Here is an 18,834-nt window from a genome sequence, read left to right on the forward strand (position 1 = left end):
TTGAATTGAGATGTGCTGTAAGTGTAAAATATATACTGGATTGTGATGACAGTATAAAATGAAAAGAATGTAAAATATCCCAATAATTTTTCATTGATTACATATTGAAATGATAGTATTTTCAATATGTTGGATTAAGTAAAAACAATTCAAATTTAATTTCATCGGGGTGCCTGTGTGGCTCAGTTGGTTAAACGTCCAACTTCAGCTCAGGTCATGATCTCATAGTGAGTCCGAGCCCTGCTGCTAACAGCTCAGAGCCTGGAACCTGCTCTAATTCTTGTCTCCCTCTCTCTCTGCCTCTCTTTCTCTCTCTCTGCCTCTCTCTCAAAAAAAAAATAAATAAATAAACATTAAATAATAATAAAATAAAATTTAATTTCATCTGTTTCTTTTTACTTTTTGTTTTTTTGTTTTGTTTTTCTTTTTACTTTTTAAAATATATCTACTAGAAAATTTAAAGTTATGTATGTGGCTTGTAATAGTTTCTTACATTCTTTTTATTTTTTTTAAGTTTATTTTTTTATAATAATCTCTATACCCAACATGGGGCTCAAACTCAAAACCCTCAGATCAAGAGTTGCATGCTCCTCTTACTGAGCCAGCCAGGTGCCCCCATTCTTTTTCTATTGGACATCACTTTATAAATGTATAGAAATATATGTGTATATATAGTGTATATACATATACACACATATAAATGTGTATATATTTGATTTGTGGACATTTAAAAAGCATAAATGGGATAATACTGTCTTTTTCTAAAACTTGATTTTTTTCACTTCTTAGAGATTTTTCCTCTTCAGTACATTTAGATTAACCACATTCTTTTTTTTTAACTACTGCGTAGTATTCCTTCGTTGTAAAATGATCTGGTTTATTTTAATTTTCTGCTATTACTGGAACATTTACATTGTTTTTACTTTTCCTTAGGAACATTGTTTCAGGGAATGTCTCTCTGTATGGGCATATTGGAAATGTTTCTCTAGAGTAGTTTCCTAGGGTTCAGAGGATATGTCATCTGAAGTTTTCATAGATCTTTCAGATTGTCATCTTTTTTTAAAAATTCTTTTCAATGTTTATTTATTTTGAGAGACAGAGAGAGAGAGAAAGAGAGAGAGTGCATGTGGGCGGGGGAGGGGCACAGAGAGGGAGGCACAGAAACCGAAGTAGGCTCCAGTCTCTGAGCTGTTGGTACAGAGTGCAACATGGAGCTTGAACTCATGGACTGTGAGATCATGACCTGAGCTGATGTCGGATGCTTAACCGACTGAGCCATCCAGGTGCCCCTGTCATCTTTAATTTAAATCATCTTGAATTTAAGAGAAGTGCCACTTTTAAAAATTGTGGAAAAATATATATAACATAAAATTTATTTATCATTTTAACTATTTTATTTTATTTTATTTTATTTTACTTTAGAGAGTGTGCACATGAATGGGAGAGAGGGGCAGAGGGAGAAAGAGAGAGAATCTTAAGCAGACTCCATGCTCAGCATGGAGCCCGATGTGGGGCTTGATCCCACAGCCCTGGAATCATGACCTGAGCTGAAATCAAGAGTCAGATGCTCAACCAACTGAGCAACCGAGGCTCCCCTTAACTATTTTTAATGTACAGTTGTGTGGCATTAAGTTCTTTCCCATTGTTGTGCAACCATCACCACCGTCAATCTCCAGAACTGTTTTATCTTCCCCAACTGAAGCTCTATACCTATTAAATAATAACTCTCTATATCTCTCCTTAGCCCTTGGTGACCACATTCTACTTTCTGCCTCTTTAAATTTGACTAGGTACCTCATATAAGTGAAATCATACAATAGTTATCCTTTTGTGACTGGCATATTTATTCACTTAACATCATGTCCTCAAGGTTCATCCTCGTTGTCGCATGTGTCAGAATTTTCTTCGATTTTATGACATTAATATTCCATTGCATGTGTATATTACATTTTGTTTTTGTATTCATCCATTGATGGACATTTGGGTTGCTTCTACATTTTGGCTGTTGTGAATTATGCTCCTATTGACATGGGTATACAAATATCTGTTCAAGTTCCTGCTTTCAGTTCTTTTGGGTATACACCTAAAAGTGAAATTGCTGGATCATATATTAATTCTATCTTAAATTTTATGAGAAACTGCCATACTATTTTCCATAGCAGCTATACCATTCTACATTCCCCCCACCAATGCACAAGAGTTCCAATTTCTCCATGTCATCCCTAAAAACTTTACTTTCTGTTTGGTTTTTCAAAAAATAATAGCCATCCTAATGGGTATGAAGTAATATCTCATTGTGGTTTTGATTTGCATTTCTCTAATAATTAGTGATGTTGAAAATCTTTTCATTTGCTTATTGGCTATTTGCATATCTTTTTTGGAGAAATGCTGATTCAAATCCTTCACCTGGTTTTTAATCAGGTTGTTTGTTGTTGAATTACAGAAGTTCTTTATATATTCCGTACATTAATCTCTTATCAGATATAATGATTTACAAATACGTTCTCTTATTCCACAGGTTGTCTAGTCACTCTCTTGGTAGTATTCTTTGAGGCACAATTTAAATTTGATAAAGCCAATTTATCTATTTTTTCTTCTTTAAATTTTTTTTTTAAAGTTTATTTATTTTTGAGAGAGAGACAGCGTGAGTTGGGGAGGAGCAGAGAGAGAGAGGGAGACACACAATCCAAAGCAGGCTCCAGGCTGTAAGCTGTCAGCGCAGAGCCCAATGCGGGGCTTGAACTCAAGGAACTGTGAGGTCATGACCTGAGCTGAAGTCAGACACTTAACCAACTGAGCCACTCAGGCACTGCTGTTTTTTCTTCTGTTGTCTCTGTTTTGGTGTCTAAAAAATATCTTAAGAGAATTTTGCCAAATATAATGATATGAGCTTCCCTCTATGTTTTCTTCTGTGAGTTTTGTGGTTTTAACTTTTATGTTTAGATCTTCAATCCTCTTTTTTTAGCTTTTCTTTTTTTAAAAAAATTATTTATTATTTTTTGAGTAAACTGTACCTCCACTGTGGAATTTGAACTCACAAACTCGAGACCAAGAGTCACATACTTTACTGATTGAGCCAGCCAGGTGCCCCTCTTCACTCCATTTTGAGTAATTTTTGTATGTGGTGTAAGGATCCAGCTGCATTCTTCTGCATGCAGATATTCAGTTTTCTCAACACCATTTGTGGAAAGACTTTATTTTCCCCATTGAATGCTCTTGATGCCCTTGTTGAAAATCATTTGGTCATATAGGTGAAGATTGATTTCTAGGCTCTCCATTCTATTTCTTGGCTGATATGTCTGTCTTTATGCCAGTACATGTTTTGATTGCTGCAGTTTTGTAATAAGTTTTGAAATCTGAAGTATGAGGCCTCCAACTTTGTTTTTCTTTTTCAAGATTGTTTTGGCATTTTGGGAGCCTTTGAAATTCCATATGAATTTATGAGTGGATTTTCTATTTCCACACACACACAAAAATGTCATTAGGATTTTCACAGAGATTGTACAGAATCTGTAGATGTCTTTGGGTAGTATTGACATCTTAACAGTATTAAATCTTCCAATTTAGAAACATGGGATGTCTTTCCATGGTTTTGTCATTTTGTATCTTGATTGAGAAGGCCTTTCCAGTGCTAAAGTTATAAGCAAATTTTTCTATATTTTCTTCTAATAAGTTTATGGTTTTGCTTTTTCATCAGGCTTCTTAAACTAGCTGGAATTTTTTTTTTTCTGATATGAGAACATTTTCCCATTGTGTTGGCATTACTTGAATTGTCTTTCCTTTCCTGCTAATTTGAATGCCACTTTTATCATAAATTAAAGCCCCATACATACATAGGTTTGTTTTTAGACTTCTTATTCAATATCACTGATCCATATGTCTACTTCTAAGTTGTTACCATTATGTCTTCATTACTCTTTGTATTATGTTTTGCTATCTGGAAGGGCAACTCCTTTCCTCCCATAGTTCTTTTTTTAAAGATTTTTCTGTACATTTTCTCTTCTAGGTGACTATTAGAATCAGTTTACTAAGTTCCAACAGACATACTATTGGAATTTTGATTGGGATTACACTAACTTGATAAAATAATCTTGGGAAAATTGCCATTTTTACATTTTGAAGAAATGTCTTTGCATTTTGAAGAAAAATTATTTTTAGTTTCTGTATTTCCATTATCACCATGGTCCCTAGGAAACTTTCTATTTACTTGGATTATATCCAGATTGCCACTGTAAAGAGGTTTGTCTTACAGAACTTTTTGTGAAAGTTGATGAAAATGTTCTTTATCTGTGACGTCTAATATGTGAACTTGAAGTGTGGCTAATACAACTGAGGAAGTGAATTTTAAATTTTATTTAATATTGATTGATTTAAACTTAATTTAAATGGTTACATTTGACTAATGGCTACTGTAACAGTGCGGCTTTAGGATGTATGAATAACTGTGTAATTGAACAGTTATTCTCTAACAGTAGAGGTAGGTAGCAAATCCCCAAATTATGTTTTTGTAATTGTGTTTTTCTGACAGCATAAATGTTTGTAAACAATTTGTCCTATATGTGGGTCTGGGTTTAATTTCTTTGGGAATTCTTTTGCATTAATATTACGGTTTTATACTCTCTGCAGTGCAATGCCTTACTCAATGTCTTTCACACAGTAGGTATCAATAATTCTTTTGCTACCTACCTCTACCATTAGAGATTAACAGTTAGAGATTAATCTTGAAGGAATTATTCAAAATTTAACAGAAAATAAGTCATAGAAGATTTCCATTTTCTGAAATTCAGGAAATAGTGAAGAGGGAAAAGAATGAGGTATGTTTGGAGAATGTAACTGTATTAGTTTTAGAAGGCTGTAACAAATTACCACAAATTTGGTGGCTTAAAACATTAGAAATCTATTCTTTCACTAGAGGCCAGAAGTCCAAAATCAGTGTCATTGGGCTGACATCAAAGTGTAGGCAGATCCAAATTCCCTCTGGAGACTCTAGGGGAAATTCTGTTCTTTGCCTCTTCTAGCTTCTGGTGGCTGCTGGCATTCGTTGGCTTATGGCCACATCACTCCAATCTCTGCTTAGGTGGTCATGTTGTCTTCTTTGTCTGTGTTCAAATTTCCCTCTGCTTCTCTCTTATAAGGATACATGTGATTAGGGGGCCTGGGTGGCTCAGTCGGTTGAGTGTCCAGCTTTTGCTCATGTCATGATTTTGTGGCTTGTGAGTTCGAGCCCCACGTCAGGCTCTGTGCTGACAGCTCAGAGCCTAGAGCCTGCTTTGGATTCTGTGGCTCCCTCTCTCTCTGTCCCTCCCCCACTCACACCCTGTCTTGCTCTTCTTCAAAAATAAGTACACGTTAAAAAAATAAAAACATAAAAAGGATACATGTGATTATATGCAGGGTCTACCCAGGTAATCCAGGATAACCTCTCCATCTCAAAATCATTAATCATACCTGCAAAGATCCCTGCCCCCCCCCCCCCACATTTTGCCATATTAGGTAACATTCATGGGTTCTAGGGATTAGGACATGGAATATCTTTTGGCAGCTCATTTTTCAGCCAACTACAACAATCCAGTTTGGCTGGAGTAGAGGATGCCTGTGGCAGTAGAAATGCTAGCAGCTGTCAGTCACTGAATGACTTGTGCATATGCCTTGCTATATCAGATGCTCTATCTGTGCTATTCCATTTACTCATTACAAGAATTCTGTGTAGGCATTAGATGAGAGAAGAATGTAAGGTGACTATGTTTTCCACCTTTGATGACTGGGAAATGGTGATTAATAGAAATTGAAAAGTCATGAGGAAAAATTGGTTACAAAGGAAAAATAGTGAACTCAGCTTTGGCTGTGTTTAGTTTGAGGTCCTGTTAGGTTATGACCCAAAATAGAAGGATTTGAAGCCTACATAGAAATCTCCTGCAATTTCCTACTTTCATTTTCCCCTTTGGGATGAAACATAAATTATAAGGAGCACTAAATTTGAAATCAGGAGACCTGGGTTCAAGACTTCCACTTACTGTGTGAACTGAACAAGTCATTTTGCTTCTCTGAGCTCAGTTTCCACATCTGTAAAAGAAGAATAAAAACCCCTCCCTGCACTCATACAGTTATCATAAGGAATAAATGAGATCATATTTGTGATGCTTTTAGCACAGTATATGGTCTATGGTAAGCATTCAAATGTTTGTAAAAAAAGCAAAAATTTAATATGTTAAACTTACATATTTTAATTTTAAGGTGATATAGCTTAAAACCGTCCAGAACCTAAGCAACAATTAACATTAGTTTTAAATGTCTATCATTGGCTGCCTTTCTCATTGTTCAGACTTTCACCACTTAAGTGTCTTAAGCACCACCCAAAATCAATTCCTTCTCTTTGTAAGTGGATAACCTAAATTCAACTTTGTAAAAATAATTATGGCCATCAAATATGGATAATTCAACTTCCTTCCCCTCTATTAAAAAATGTACACATATCTATATCTACTTTTACTTCCTTCCTTCCAGACCTCAAGTAATATCCCATCTTTTTGTTTGTTTGTTTTAAGTAGGCTCCATGCCCAGCATGTAGCCCAATGTGGGGCTTGAACTCATGACCCTGAGATCAAGACCCTGAGATCAAGATCTGAGCTGAGATCAAATGTCTGATGCTTAACCAACTGAGCTACCCAGACAACCCAAGTAATATCCCATCTTTTGTCCATAGTGAATACATCTTTCTGTATGTGCTCTTGATGCAGTTTCCTCCATCCTGAGCTCCAGATCACATCATCAATGGCCTGGTGAACATCTTCATTTGGATGTCTCACTTCCAATTTCAGAATCTTGAAAACAGAGTCAATTATTTCTCCATCCATCCTCCCCACCATGCTCCCACCACTTACCCCCTGAGCTTCCTCTATTTCCTATCTTGGTCAATGCCATTACCAGAAACTTACGTAATTTTTGTCATTTTTTACTCCTTTATTTGCCTTCCCTGTGTTTGTTTCAGTGAATGATTAAGTCATATTAAGGTTTGGGTTCAGGCATTTGTTCTCTCTCCTCAGCCCTCTGCCTTATTAGTCCTCTCCTCTCTAACTTCCTTGTTGCTCTTGTTTTTGCCCAGGTCGGTTCTCTTCTGAAGTAGCCTCATTGCTCCTTGTCTTATTCCTCTCCAGTCTACCATTCACACTACTGCCACAGGAATCTTTCTAAAACAAATCTGCTTTTAGAAACTTTTGATGGCAGTCCATTACAGTACAAAGTCCAAACTTCAGAGAAGGATGTTGTCTGACCCAGCCCACCACACTATCCCCTTTATATTAGTTGCACTGAACTATCCCAGTTCTCCAAAATATTCTGCTTTATATACCTGGACTTGGGCTCCTTTTGTCTAGAATAGTCTCCCTGCAAACTCAATTTCTAATGCCATTTGCCTGGTGAATTTCTCTTCATCTTGCACTGTTTAGTGCAAGCTCTGCATCCTTTTTGAAGCCTTGCCAAGCTTCCTCAGGAAGAGCTAATAAGATCTTTTTGGAACATCTGCTGTACCCTATACATGACTATCATTTCATCTGTAGCCAGTTTGTTTCCCCCTACCAGACCTACACACATGTACTATGTCTTGAGCAGCTTTGTACTGTTAGTGCTTAGCACATTATATCTGGCACAGAGAAGGTACCCCAAAATTTTTATTGAATAACTGAATTAATCCTAGAGCTCTTAAAGCCATATGATGCTTTAGAAAATATGGAGAAAGGGAGAACTGATATAATAACTTTTGGATATTAATGGAAATATGTGGTTATGACTCTACGGATAATACATATTTACCTCCTAAATAAAGACATCTGTGGCCCAGAACCCTGGTCATAAATTTCAGGAAATCAAGAAAGTAAATGAATTCACAAATTCTAGTAAAACATGAGACACTTCCCAACATATAAGAGAGCTCACAGCTCTGCTGGAGTTGGAGGTATGTGTTCTCTTTAAGCATTCAATTTCTTACTGCTCATTCATCAATGTTAACTTGACCTACATTTGAGCTAATAGCATTTATTTTATACTTGTTGTTGATTTACCTTTAATTGTGAAAAAAAAAAAAAGGATAAATGTTAAGAGAGAGGAACCAAAACTAACATCACTGCTATAACTTACTTATAGGGGCACACACCATCTCTGAACCATAAAATTTCTTGATCTGGGAACTTCCAAATCCAAAGATTCCATGCTTAACACTTGATTATAAATCTATACTGGTAAGGACTGGTTTTCTAAAGAGAAAACATTTTGTGAGATCTGACCTGACAAATAATTTTGAAGTAAGCAAAATTCACTGCACTCTCATCTCACCCCAGGCACATAAAATACTCATGATATTTCCTGGTTGCCTGGGGCTGCCCCCTCCCCCCTTGGCTCCCCACGCAGATCCAGCTCCTAATGCAAAGTAAGTACTGTACCCTGAACTGCTCTTTCTATATTGAAACATATGTCTGCTTTCCAAGGCCTGTGAGGCCCTGCTTTCAGCAGGCTGCCACTTGGAGACCATTTGATGAGTTAATTTACACTAACATCATATTGAGTAATAATCCCAGGAGTATTTATATTTTTAACAGGAGTGTATTGGATACATAGCATTTAACCCTAAGAGCCAATAAAGGGACATTTCTCACTTTCCCATATACCTTCCATGTGTTTTCATGATTCAATGTCTTTAAATGTACTGAACCTTCTGCCTAGAATGACTTTCTTACCTCACCTCCTCACTGTCTCCAGTCTGGTGAACTCCTACTCATTATTTAAGACCCCACTCAATGTCCCTCTTTTGCTAAGAAGATTTTTCTAAATTTCCCAGGGTGAGTTGGTTACTCCCTCTTGACTTTTATAAAATTTTGTGTATTTGCCGTCTCAATTTTTTTTTTACTTTTTATATACTCTTCAACTGACTTCAAGGTGACTTCTGTCCCCACAAATCCGATGCACCTAGTAATTTCCATGTGGCTAAATTAATTATATATATTTCTGTCTTCATCTTTCTTGACCTCCCAGCAACTGACACTACTTACCACCACCATTGTCTCTTTTATTTTCTCCAGTCTTTCTTAGAACTCTCTTCCCTTGGCTTTCTTTACATGACAGCCTGCTAGTCTTCTTTTATCTCTCTCTTTCTCAATCTCCTTTCCTGGCTTATCTTCCACCTAATCTCTAAATGTTGGAGTTCCTTAAGGCTATGTCCTGGCCCCTTTCCCTTCTCACGCTCAGATCTCTCAATAAACAAACTCTTCCACACCCATGTCATTAATTAGCCTCCATGTGCTGATGACTCTCGAGTTTTCATCCTTATCCTAGACCTCTCTCCTGAGCTCCAGACTTCCATATACCACTGCCTATTCAATGTGTCGACTTGGGGGTTTCACATGTTCTCCAAACTCAGCAAGTTCAAAACTGCCATTGTTCTCTACCTGAAAAAACAGTACCTTCATCCATAAAGTTAGTTAAACCAGAAACTGGGAGTCACTATTGACCTACCTACCTGTTCCTTACTGTCATATCCATTTGGGCATCCTTCTGACTCTATCTTCTAAATATTTCTCTCACTGTTGACTTCTCTTCATCTGGACTGTCACCCAAGTTATCCCCTTACTACTACCGCAGTATGATTCATCACCCTGCATCCACTTGATGCCTCAAGTACCTTTCTACACTGCAGGCAGAGTACTCTTTGAAGATTCATTCACTTATTTATTCATCGAGAGATATATATTGAGCCCCTACTATGTACAAGTTGTGACCAAGACAGACAGGCATGTCCCTGATCTCCTGGAACTCTATTGAGAGCATATGATTAGGGGACCTAACTTAATTGGAATTAAAGTAGGGAATGTTTCTTTGAGGAAATAATTTTTCATCTGAGATCTAAAGAATGAATATGAACTAACTAGACAAAGAAGTAGAGGGGAAAGAACATTTTAGGCAGGAAGAACATCATATGCAAAGGTCTAGAATCAGGAAGAAGTACGCTTTGAGAAAACTGAGGGCAGAGAGTGAGAGGTCAAGTGGGGAGGTGAGGTTGGTACTGCTGGGCAGAGCCAGGTCCTGGGGGGTAGTGATTATAACTGAGAGATATTCGGGGGTGCCCCCTCAAATGGCCTGCCACAGTGGATGAGTGTGTGAGTTGCAGGTGTGAGCATTCTGAGGAGAGAGGGGATAGCTTTCATCAGGGTCTTATAGCCAGCCTGTGACCCCTCTCCCTCCCTAGAAATGTAAAGAATCACTGGTGGTGTGTGGAAAAAAGCCAAGATATTAACTTTGGTCTATTTCCTAAAAACAGTGAGATGTCCTTGGAAAATAGGAAGCCAAAAAGTAACACAGCTAGATTGTAAAATCCATAGGGCAGGGATTTTTATCTCTTTTGTTCACTGATGTGTCCCAAGCACCTAGAACAGTACCATGCACAGAGCTGGAACTCAATAAATAATTGCTGAATTAATTAATGGATGTCTATTGTGGCTATTGAATGGATTTTTATTATATTGTATTGCATTATATTATAATCGTGCACTTAATGCCTCTTTCTTATAAGACCTGATCCTTGAAAACGTCTGTGTCTTCATCTTTTTATTGCTAGAGATTTTGTCCTAGTGCCCAGCATAGGGCTTGTCTTACATTCATCTTAAAAATGCATTCATTCTTTCAGCCAGTAATTTAAGAGCACCTACCAGATATCAGGAACTGGTAATACAAAGATAACTAAGATACTGTCACTAACCTCAAGGAGTTTATCCTCTGGATGAGCAGACTGATACATAGGCCTGATAATACTATGTAGTAAATGCCACAAAAGGGGTAAGAACAGAATGCAACCATAGAGATATCTCAGAAGGCCAGTAGGCAGAAGAAACTCCAGGGCTGACCCTGGGCCTGATGATGAAGGGAGAAGCAGGGCATGGGAGTGGGCATTAAAGGCAAAATCCAGAGCGAAGTGAGTAGGGCCCTTTTGGGGAACTGCAAGTAGCTCTCAGTAAGTCTGGACAAGATGAAGCTGCGGAGGTAGGCAAGGGCCACACAGAGTCTGGACTTTATCCTGAGGACAATGAGAAGTCATTAGTGGATGGATGACAGCGACTGACATGGTCAGATTTCATATAAGACAAATTAGGCTCCAGAGTGGAGAATGGATGGGAGAAGCAGTAGTAGTGGGAGTTCAAGACTTAGTACTTGGGAAAGATGATGTTGGCCTGGGCTAAAGTAGAGGCACTGGCAGTAGAGAAAAATGGATGGATTTGAGAGCTGTTAAGGAGGTAGGATCAATAGGAATTAGCGGTTAGTTAGATGGTAGTGTGAGAATGATGGAGTATTCATGGATGAGTCTTGGGTTTTCAATGGGACACCCCTAGGGGAATCACAGAGAGTGGGAACAAAGATTTGGAGTTGGCTTTGAGAGGCAGATGATGAATTCCAATTTGGACACATTGCATTTGAGTTTTCTTTGGAACATCCATGTGGAGACTATTAGTAGGCAGTTGATTACACACACGGATCTGGAGTTCAAAAGGAAGATCTAGGCTGAATATATAAATGTGGAGGTCTTTGCTTATAATTGGTGACTGATTCCCAGGAGACATATGCAGAATGTGAAGAATAAGGAGAAAAGATGGCCAAATACAGAACTCTGGGAGAACATTCAAGTAACAAACATTTGTTTTTCAGTAAATGAATAAAGGAATAAATGATAAATTGAATCATTTAGAAGAAAGGACCCTTTCCAGTGCTGTTCAAATACTGTCACCAAGTCAGCTAGCTATCCTATCTGTGCTTAAGGCAAAACCTGTTCTCTGGCTTCTCAAATGGAGAACATGTTACCAAGCCAAAAATGGAAAGTAGGGAAATATCCTATAGCACAAAGCATATCTTCAGGGCTTTTTTCAGACATATATGTAGATACTCTACTCCTGAGGCCCTATTGGTAAGTGTATCATAGTAGCCTCTTGTTAGTCTGTATAAAAGAAACACTTTAAAAGCTAACTGTTTAGGGGCGCCTGGGTGGCTCAGTCGGTTAAGCGTCCGACTTCGACTCAGGTCACGATCTCGCGGTCCCTGAGTTCGAGCCCTGGGCTCTGGGCTGATGGCTTGGAGCCTGGAGCCTGCTTCCGATTCTGTGTCTCCCTCTCTCTCTGCCCCTCCCCCGTTCATGCTCTGTCTCTCTCTGTCTCAAAAATAAATAAACGTTAAAAAAATTTTTTAAAGCTAACTGTTTAAATATAATATGATGTGCATTAGACATCATTTGATGATCATCCATTGTGGCTCAGATCACCCAGATAATCTGTCTGGGCTGCCTGATCACTGGCTCTTTGCTTGCCTGGTTGGCTTTGGCATCATATATGCAAACTCAGCCAGTTGAAATACACTCAAAAAATGTATGAATAAATTGTTGGTTTATATACAGTTCATATAGATTATTCATCTATGTTAGAAAGTGTCCCCTGACCGATCACATACTTGCTTTTGAATGCACTAGTTTTCCATAAACCCATTGAGAGTTCCCAGGCCTCACTGGTTGCCTTGAAATTGTATACATTATTAAAGATGTTTTGATTAACTCACTGCAATAAACATACAGTTCTGAAACTTGTAATAAAACTGGTTTACTTTTGAGTAAAGAAGAAAAAGAAAACAATACTATTAAACCATCAGGCCAACTTGTCATTTGAGGATTTGTATATCCATCTTCCTTTCTTCTCAGTATACCCAGACTTGATAGAAGTGAGGAAATTTTCATTGGAATGAAACAACTGGATGTGTTGTATGCTTGGGAAAGCATACCCAAGCAACATTTCTAGAAAAGCTGAATTTTACTGAGTGTTTTTTTTTTTTTTTTTTTTTTACAGCCACACTGTAACAAATTCATCTCCTGGATAAAGAAATTGGTTGTTGTGCTTTATGTTGCTATTTCTTTCCCTTTAGTGCAGACCATTTCATGCTTTTACATATCTAAACAAACCAGTTATTTGATGAGCTGCTCATTTTATTTTTTCGGCATTTTACAATCGATGTCTTAGTTTAAGCCAAAGAGAATTTGTGGTTTCTGAGATCAGAAATTCAAATGCTTTCTAAAACTAAAGAAAAACAGTGATTAAAGTAGCCATTTGTAGACCCAATCTTTGGTTCTAAATGGTACCTAAGTGCTTTCTTGACACTCCTACTATTTTATAGTAGTAACATATCAATAATAACAAAAACTTACATCTATAACAGAAAACAGGATGGTGTTAGAAACCTCTATTAGATATTCTGACAAATCTTGCTTAAAAATATGTTTTATTCCATTTTCCTACGAAAGAAAGAAGAGAGGATATTGAAAAACCTTTCCTCCCATCTAGTGGCTGGAAAATATAAAAACTCTGTGTTTCTTGGAATTACAGGCATTAGGGATTGTTTGCAAGATTATAACACATCCAGTTGTTCTCTCAGTTAAGCAAAAATAAGCTTTAAAATCTTTACTAAATCCGAGCCCAATGGGAAAATATATATCCATGATGATTCACTAATTAACTTCCCTCTAATCAATAATATACACTTCTCTTCCAGCAGAAAGAAGGGTCATATCCTCCCCAATTGATTAATCTGAACATATGATAGGAAAGATAAGGCTGTATGTTGCTGCTAACTGAAATTGGGACTTCAATTATATTTGCTTCTAAAGTAATCAGTGCCCTAGATCTCTCCTGACCCTTAATTGCTCCTTGTTGGCCCCACACCTTGACAACTCTTCCCTTAAGAGTTGGATGTGCTGAATTCACTGAAGGGAGCCAAGAAACTGTCCCTGAAACTGGCTGCCTCCAGGGGACCTCAGCTCCTGAAACTTGGAATACCAGACTCTGATACTGGCAGCAGGGCCTCTGTGCAGGGCCAAACCAGTCCACAGGAAAGCAGGTTTGGATCCGTTATGCAGCTAGAGGGATTAATGCTTGGTCTACCTGTCTTGTATATGCCTTGTGCAGACGTCAAAATCTCTGCTGAATTGTGCCTCTCTGGTGATTCTCACAGATTCAAAGAATGAATTTTGTGTACAGTCAGCAAAGTTCTCAGAGCTCCAGGAAGAAGAGGAAGGTCAGCGAACCAGTGAAAGTCTTCATCCCTGACAGAAAATGAAAGTTAGATACCTTCACTGCATTTATTCTAAAATAATTTTATTTTACAACAAACATGCATGAAGTGTCTTAATAGGAAAGTAAGTTCCTGTCACCAAAATCTTTTACTAAATTTGTTGCTCAACTTTTTAAATCAATTTACTAAGTGCTAACTTACTGAGTAGAGCATGGGTTCATTTTACCACAAGAAAACAAAGTTACTGGGGCTGCCTTGGGATAGCATTACTTTAAGGCTGAGTTAGAGACAAGACAGCCTTTATATCTGTAAAAGAACCACAGCAGCTATTTTGAAAAGACATAAGCTGTTGTTCTCAAAGGAAGGAGGGTTTTCTTTGCATAACTAAACTCCCCAGGTATTTAGACTACTGTGAAATGTTGTAACTTGTTGTAACCTGTGTACTGGAACCCTCTATAGCTTTATTAGAATTCCCACAGACTTGCATGGATGTATGTGGTGGTGCTTATGCAGGTGTGATTTTTATGTTAACTTCAATCACGAGATTGATCAGCCAAGTGTTGGACCAAAGTGTACTCTCCCTGTAAAGTTCCTCAAATCTGGCCCGATGCCCTGCTCTGTTGGCCAACCTGAGACAGGCAATAGGTTGCAGTGCAGAAGACTGGCTCCCTTCTTAAGGCCCACGTTGAATGCTTCCCAACAAATACTTCAGTTTATCAGTCTATAACCTGCAGACTGTTCATTCCCTCATTCTGAGGGAATTTTGACAGACTTAATGATTAGTATTAGATGAATAATAAGTGACTGAAAGTGTTTTTATTATTTAGTAACATGCAATTTAATAACTTAATTTAAATGGATAGGACTTCAATAAGCTAAATGTTGAATATGTGTGCTTTCCAGTTAAATAAAACCAAAATGCACAGTATTTTTTTTACTTCTCTGTTTTTCTTAGTTTGATGTTTCTTCAAATGTAGTAAGGACATCTGCACCTGGAGCGCTTGTTAAAATACGGAATTACCAGGCCTGTTTCATTTCTACTAAATCAAAATCTTGGAGGGTGGGGCCCTGCAGAGAACTCCCAGGATTCTATTGCACACGTAAGAACCCTGGACCTCTGACCCAGACTAAGAGGAGAATCTCTGGGGCCAGACATGTACTTTCGCCAGCAGAAGGCTGCGGGTTATCATAACAGAGAGGAAAATCTGAGAAAGCCTGTCTGTCCAGCACTACCCTTTGCCAGACTCTCATCCAAGGCCTGCCAGGGAGGAGCATTTTCCCCTCTCCCAGCATGATAAGTATACTCACTAGGCTTACTCTGCCACTGCAGGGAGGAGGGAAAGGTATTGGGTTTATTATATCCTTCATAGGATTGTAGCCTGAGTCACCACAATTTCTTTTAAGAGAATCATATAAAGAGATTAGCTGTCTAGTAGAGGGATTAAGTTTATTTTGTGTCCCTCCAGAGGGTAGATATAAGACCAAATTGGTGAAAACTATGGGAGGTCAATCTTGCTCAGTTTAAGGAGGAACTTTTAACTTTACAGGTTGCCAAAATTTTGAAATGGGCTGCCTTCTGAGGTAGTGAGCATACCTCCATTGTAAGTGAACGCAAGGGAGCTTTACAAAGACCCTAGGAGTCCTTGACTCAAAACAAATTAGTTATATGGAGTATTTAGTCAATCTGGATTTCAGGAGAAACCATTTTGTCTAAAAGGGGAATTTGGCTCTCGATCTGTATTTACGATTTTCATTATTTGGCCTAAGATCAAAGTCTAGAATCTGAATTTGTCTAGAAAATTTCTATAGTGATTTTATTGTCTCTGTTAACAACCCTCCTTCCCCAAAGGAACGGTCTTTTATTGAGGCCACTAGGTGGAATGTGTATGCCCAATGTGTGCGTGTATATGTGCATGTGCACATGTGTGTTTGGCAGCAGAGAGAAGCTTCCGGGCCTATGCCCTTGGCTGAGTACAGGCACACAGGGAAGGAGATCTATTATAAGAGGATCTGAGGTATGACTGGCTGGCTCAGTCGGAAGAGCATGCAACTCTTGATCTCAGCGTTGTGAGTACGAGCCTCATGCTGGGTATAGAGGTTACTTAAAAATAAAATCTTAAAAAAAAAAAAAAGGATCCTAGAACCATGAAAATGTGAACTAGCTGATTATACACACCAGACTTCATATGTGCAACCAGCTGTCAAGATTGGATGGTTTCAATTCTATTTACTGAATGATTTATTTGTAGGGGGAAAAAAAATCTTCTTTTCTCTAGTCTATTCATTTCTGGCCTTAATAGTAATGGAATGGGTGAACAAGTTCATCAAGGAGCTAGAACTTCAGTGAAAAGAATGAAAACTTAGACCCGAAGCTGGAGAGTCTGAGGTGTACACTCTAGCCATTCCCTCCCCCTGCCTGCGTTTGGTTCATCAGTGCACTTACAAAGACTAGATGACGACAGCTTGGAAACTGGGACATTGTTAAATTAAAAATGATGCAGGGGAAATTTGACATCGGCCGTTTGGGGTTTTTCTGTCTTTACAGAAAATTGGTTTAGCTGGAAAGTGATGGGGTTAGACCCATGATTGCCGCTAGCCTTTGAAGCCAAGCACCGAAACCACACCTTCATTTCCCCTCTTGCAGGTCCCTCTGGTGTCTGGTTCTTTCATTCTCCAGCTCACTTCTGCCAGGAAGAGGCTGGAAATGTTCATCAGTGTCAAAGTTGCATTCATACAAGTTCAAAGTTGTGTATGGTTTTAAAATGACACTATTAGAGCCAATTTCAGTGTATCTTAGCATTTGTTAATTTGTGGTTGCAAATCCAATAGTATTGGATCTTTGGAGATTTCCACAGATTCTTAAAGTACAAATAATTCTCAGTTATAATCATCATCATTCAGAAGGAATATCCAGATGATAAAATGAGGTTTAACAAACTGCTTGTAAGAGTTAAGGCAAGGTTCTCCACACTGAATGAACCTAGATTCTATACAAATGAGAAAATGCCTTTGTTTATCCCAAATGTATCCTCTTTAGAAAGAATTGGTTTGTATTTTTTTAAAGGCAATATTTTAACTGTGATTGTATGTTGTGTAATGAGGCCCTGGCTGAGACTTGCTATGCAGTTTTCAGTTTCTGCAGAGGATGAGGGCACCCTTTAGGGCCTTAATTAACGGACTCTTTGGTTATGCAATGGTAAAGCCAACATCCTATCCAGAAACAGAGAGGCTTGAGATACTAATCTGTTCGTGTAACTTCCCCTTGGGTGCACTACAATTTTGCAAATAAGGTTTTACCTTGTGGAAGTGTCACAGTTGTTGAGTCTGACTTTTGTAGGAGGTGGTGGGCTCACAAAGTCTATTGGCTGACTGTGTGGGAGGTGGTGGGTAAACCTATAGTGATTTTAGGTTGATCCCTGCAACCTGGCTGGAAACTGCATGTGAGACTTGCTCCATAGGGCATCCTCGGGGAAAGCCTCATTAAACATTTCAGCCTGGTCTTAATTGTGTCATGAGGTTCAGCAGTACAGGGGTTTCATCATGACAGAAGTGGAGAGGCAGGCTCACTGAGATAGTCAAAAACATCCAAGACAGACCGATGGAGCATGGAACACTCCTCGAGGACTCAAATACTTAGGACAGAAACCTGGTGTAAGAGTGGACTTTTGGGGGTCATTATTTGGATATTGCGGAACTCCTTAAGACTGTGGAAGTCTCAGGCATCTGAGTTCCATTTGGATAATTACTAATCAGCTTTGGGGTAAGCTGGCAAAGTTAGGTTTTCATCATCCTTTCATCAAAGTAGTTAAGGAAAAGTTTAGGCTGCTGACTTCAAAACTGGACTGCCTTTTTCTAAACAAGTTATTTCCCCTTCCAGCCCTCATATTACTCAATCTGTAACATGTGGATAATAATGGCACCTACCTGGTGACCCTGTTGTGAGGATTAAAGCAAGGTGATGAAAGCTAACTGCCCTAAGCATGCATAAAGCCAGTGCTCAACAGGTGTTCATCAGTTTTGCTGTTTTTTAACTCTTGGCATGTCTCCTTCCTTAGTCTTGGGAGCCCACGATCACTGTGATGCTTTTTGCCCACCTGGAGATCCTGTATCAACACCCACTCCAAACCCGTGCTAGCAGTCGAACCATGCTCCCAGTTGCCTCTCTTCTCAACACCCTCTCTGCTCCTTTCCCCAGATGGAGACTCCTTTTCTCTCAAGACAGTTCAGTGGCAGGGAGGCATCAGATTAGGTTTAATATGCTACTGTCCCACATTTGCATTTTCAAACAGAAGCTTGTTAATAAGAAAAATGAATCTCACCTAGGGAATGTGATCTGAGAACAGATTGAATAAACAGGGAAGAATAAAATCTAAGGAGAACTTTGTAGCTGTCTTCAAATATATATGCGGATGTCATGACATGCAGGGAACCACAGACAAAATCTGTATTGTTCCAAAGAGCAGACCACAGACCCAGTGGGAAGCAGTTGCAGGGAGGCAAATTTGGGCCCAGTATATTGAAGAATTTCTACCCCATGCTCTAGCAAAATGCCGGGTACAAAAGGCAATCAACATTTTACAGTTTTTATTAACAACTAGAGCTGTCAGCTGGTGACTGCTTCTGGACGTAATGAGTTCCTCATCATGAGAGGTGTTCAAGCTAAGTTGTCCAGGATGTTGTTCCTTTGGATAAAAATTGAATCCAATGCATACTGAGGCCTCTGCTAGCTGTAAAATTCTATGACACTTT

At 38.6% G+C, this 18,834-nt stretch overlaps 1 protein-coding gene across 7 annotated transcripts in view; it reads left to right on the forward strand.

Moving 5' to 3' along the window:
- HORMAD2 (HORMA domain containing 2) overlaps window positions 1-15,201 on the forward strand; it is a 91,496-nt gene extending 76,295 nt beyond the window's left edge. For 6 of the 7 annotated variants that reach the window (XM_058690779.1, XM_058690778.1, XM_058690783.1 and 3 more), the window contains one exon: window positions 14,026-15,013. In XM_058690779.1, the coding sequence (XP_058546762.1) occupies window positions 14,026-14,130 (105 nt within the window). In that variant the 3' untranslated portion in view covers window positions 14,131-15,013. Of the gene's footprint in view, window positions 1-14,025; window positions 15,014-15,040 lie in introns of those variants that run through there. The other variant, XR_009250387.1, reaches the window with a different exon arrangement.
- Window positions 15,202-18,834: the final 3,633 nt, after the last annotated feature.

This window comes from Neofelis nebulosa, chromosome 11 (genome assembly GCF_028018385.1).
Source record: "Neofelis nebulosa isolate mNeoNeb1 chromosome 11, mNeoNeb1.pri, whole genome shotgun sequence".
In the NCBI taxonomy this organism is placed as follows: Eukaryota; Metazoa; Chordata; class Mammalia; order Carnivora; family Felidae; genus Neofelis; species Neofelis nebulosa.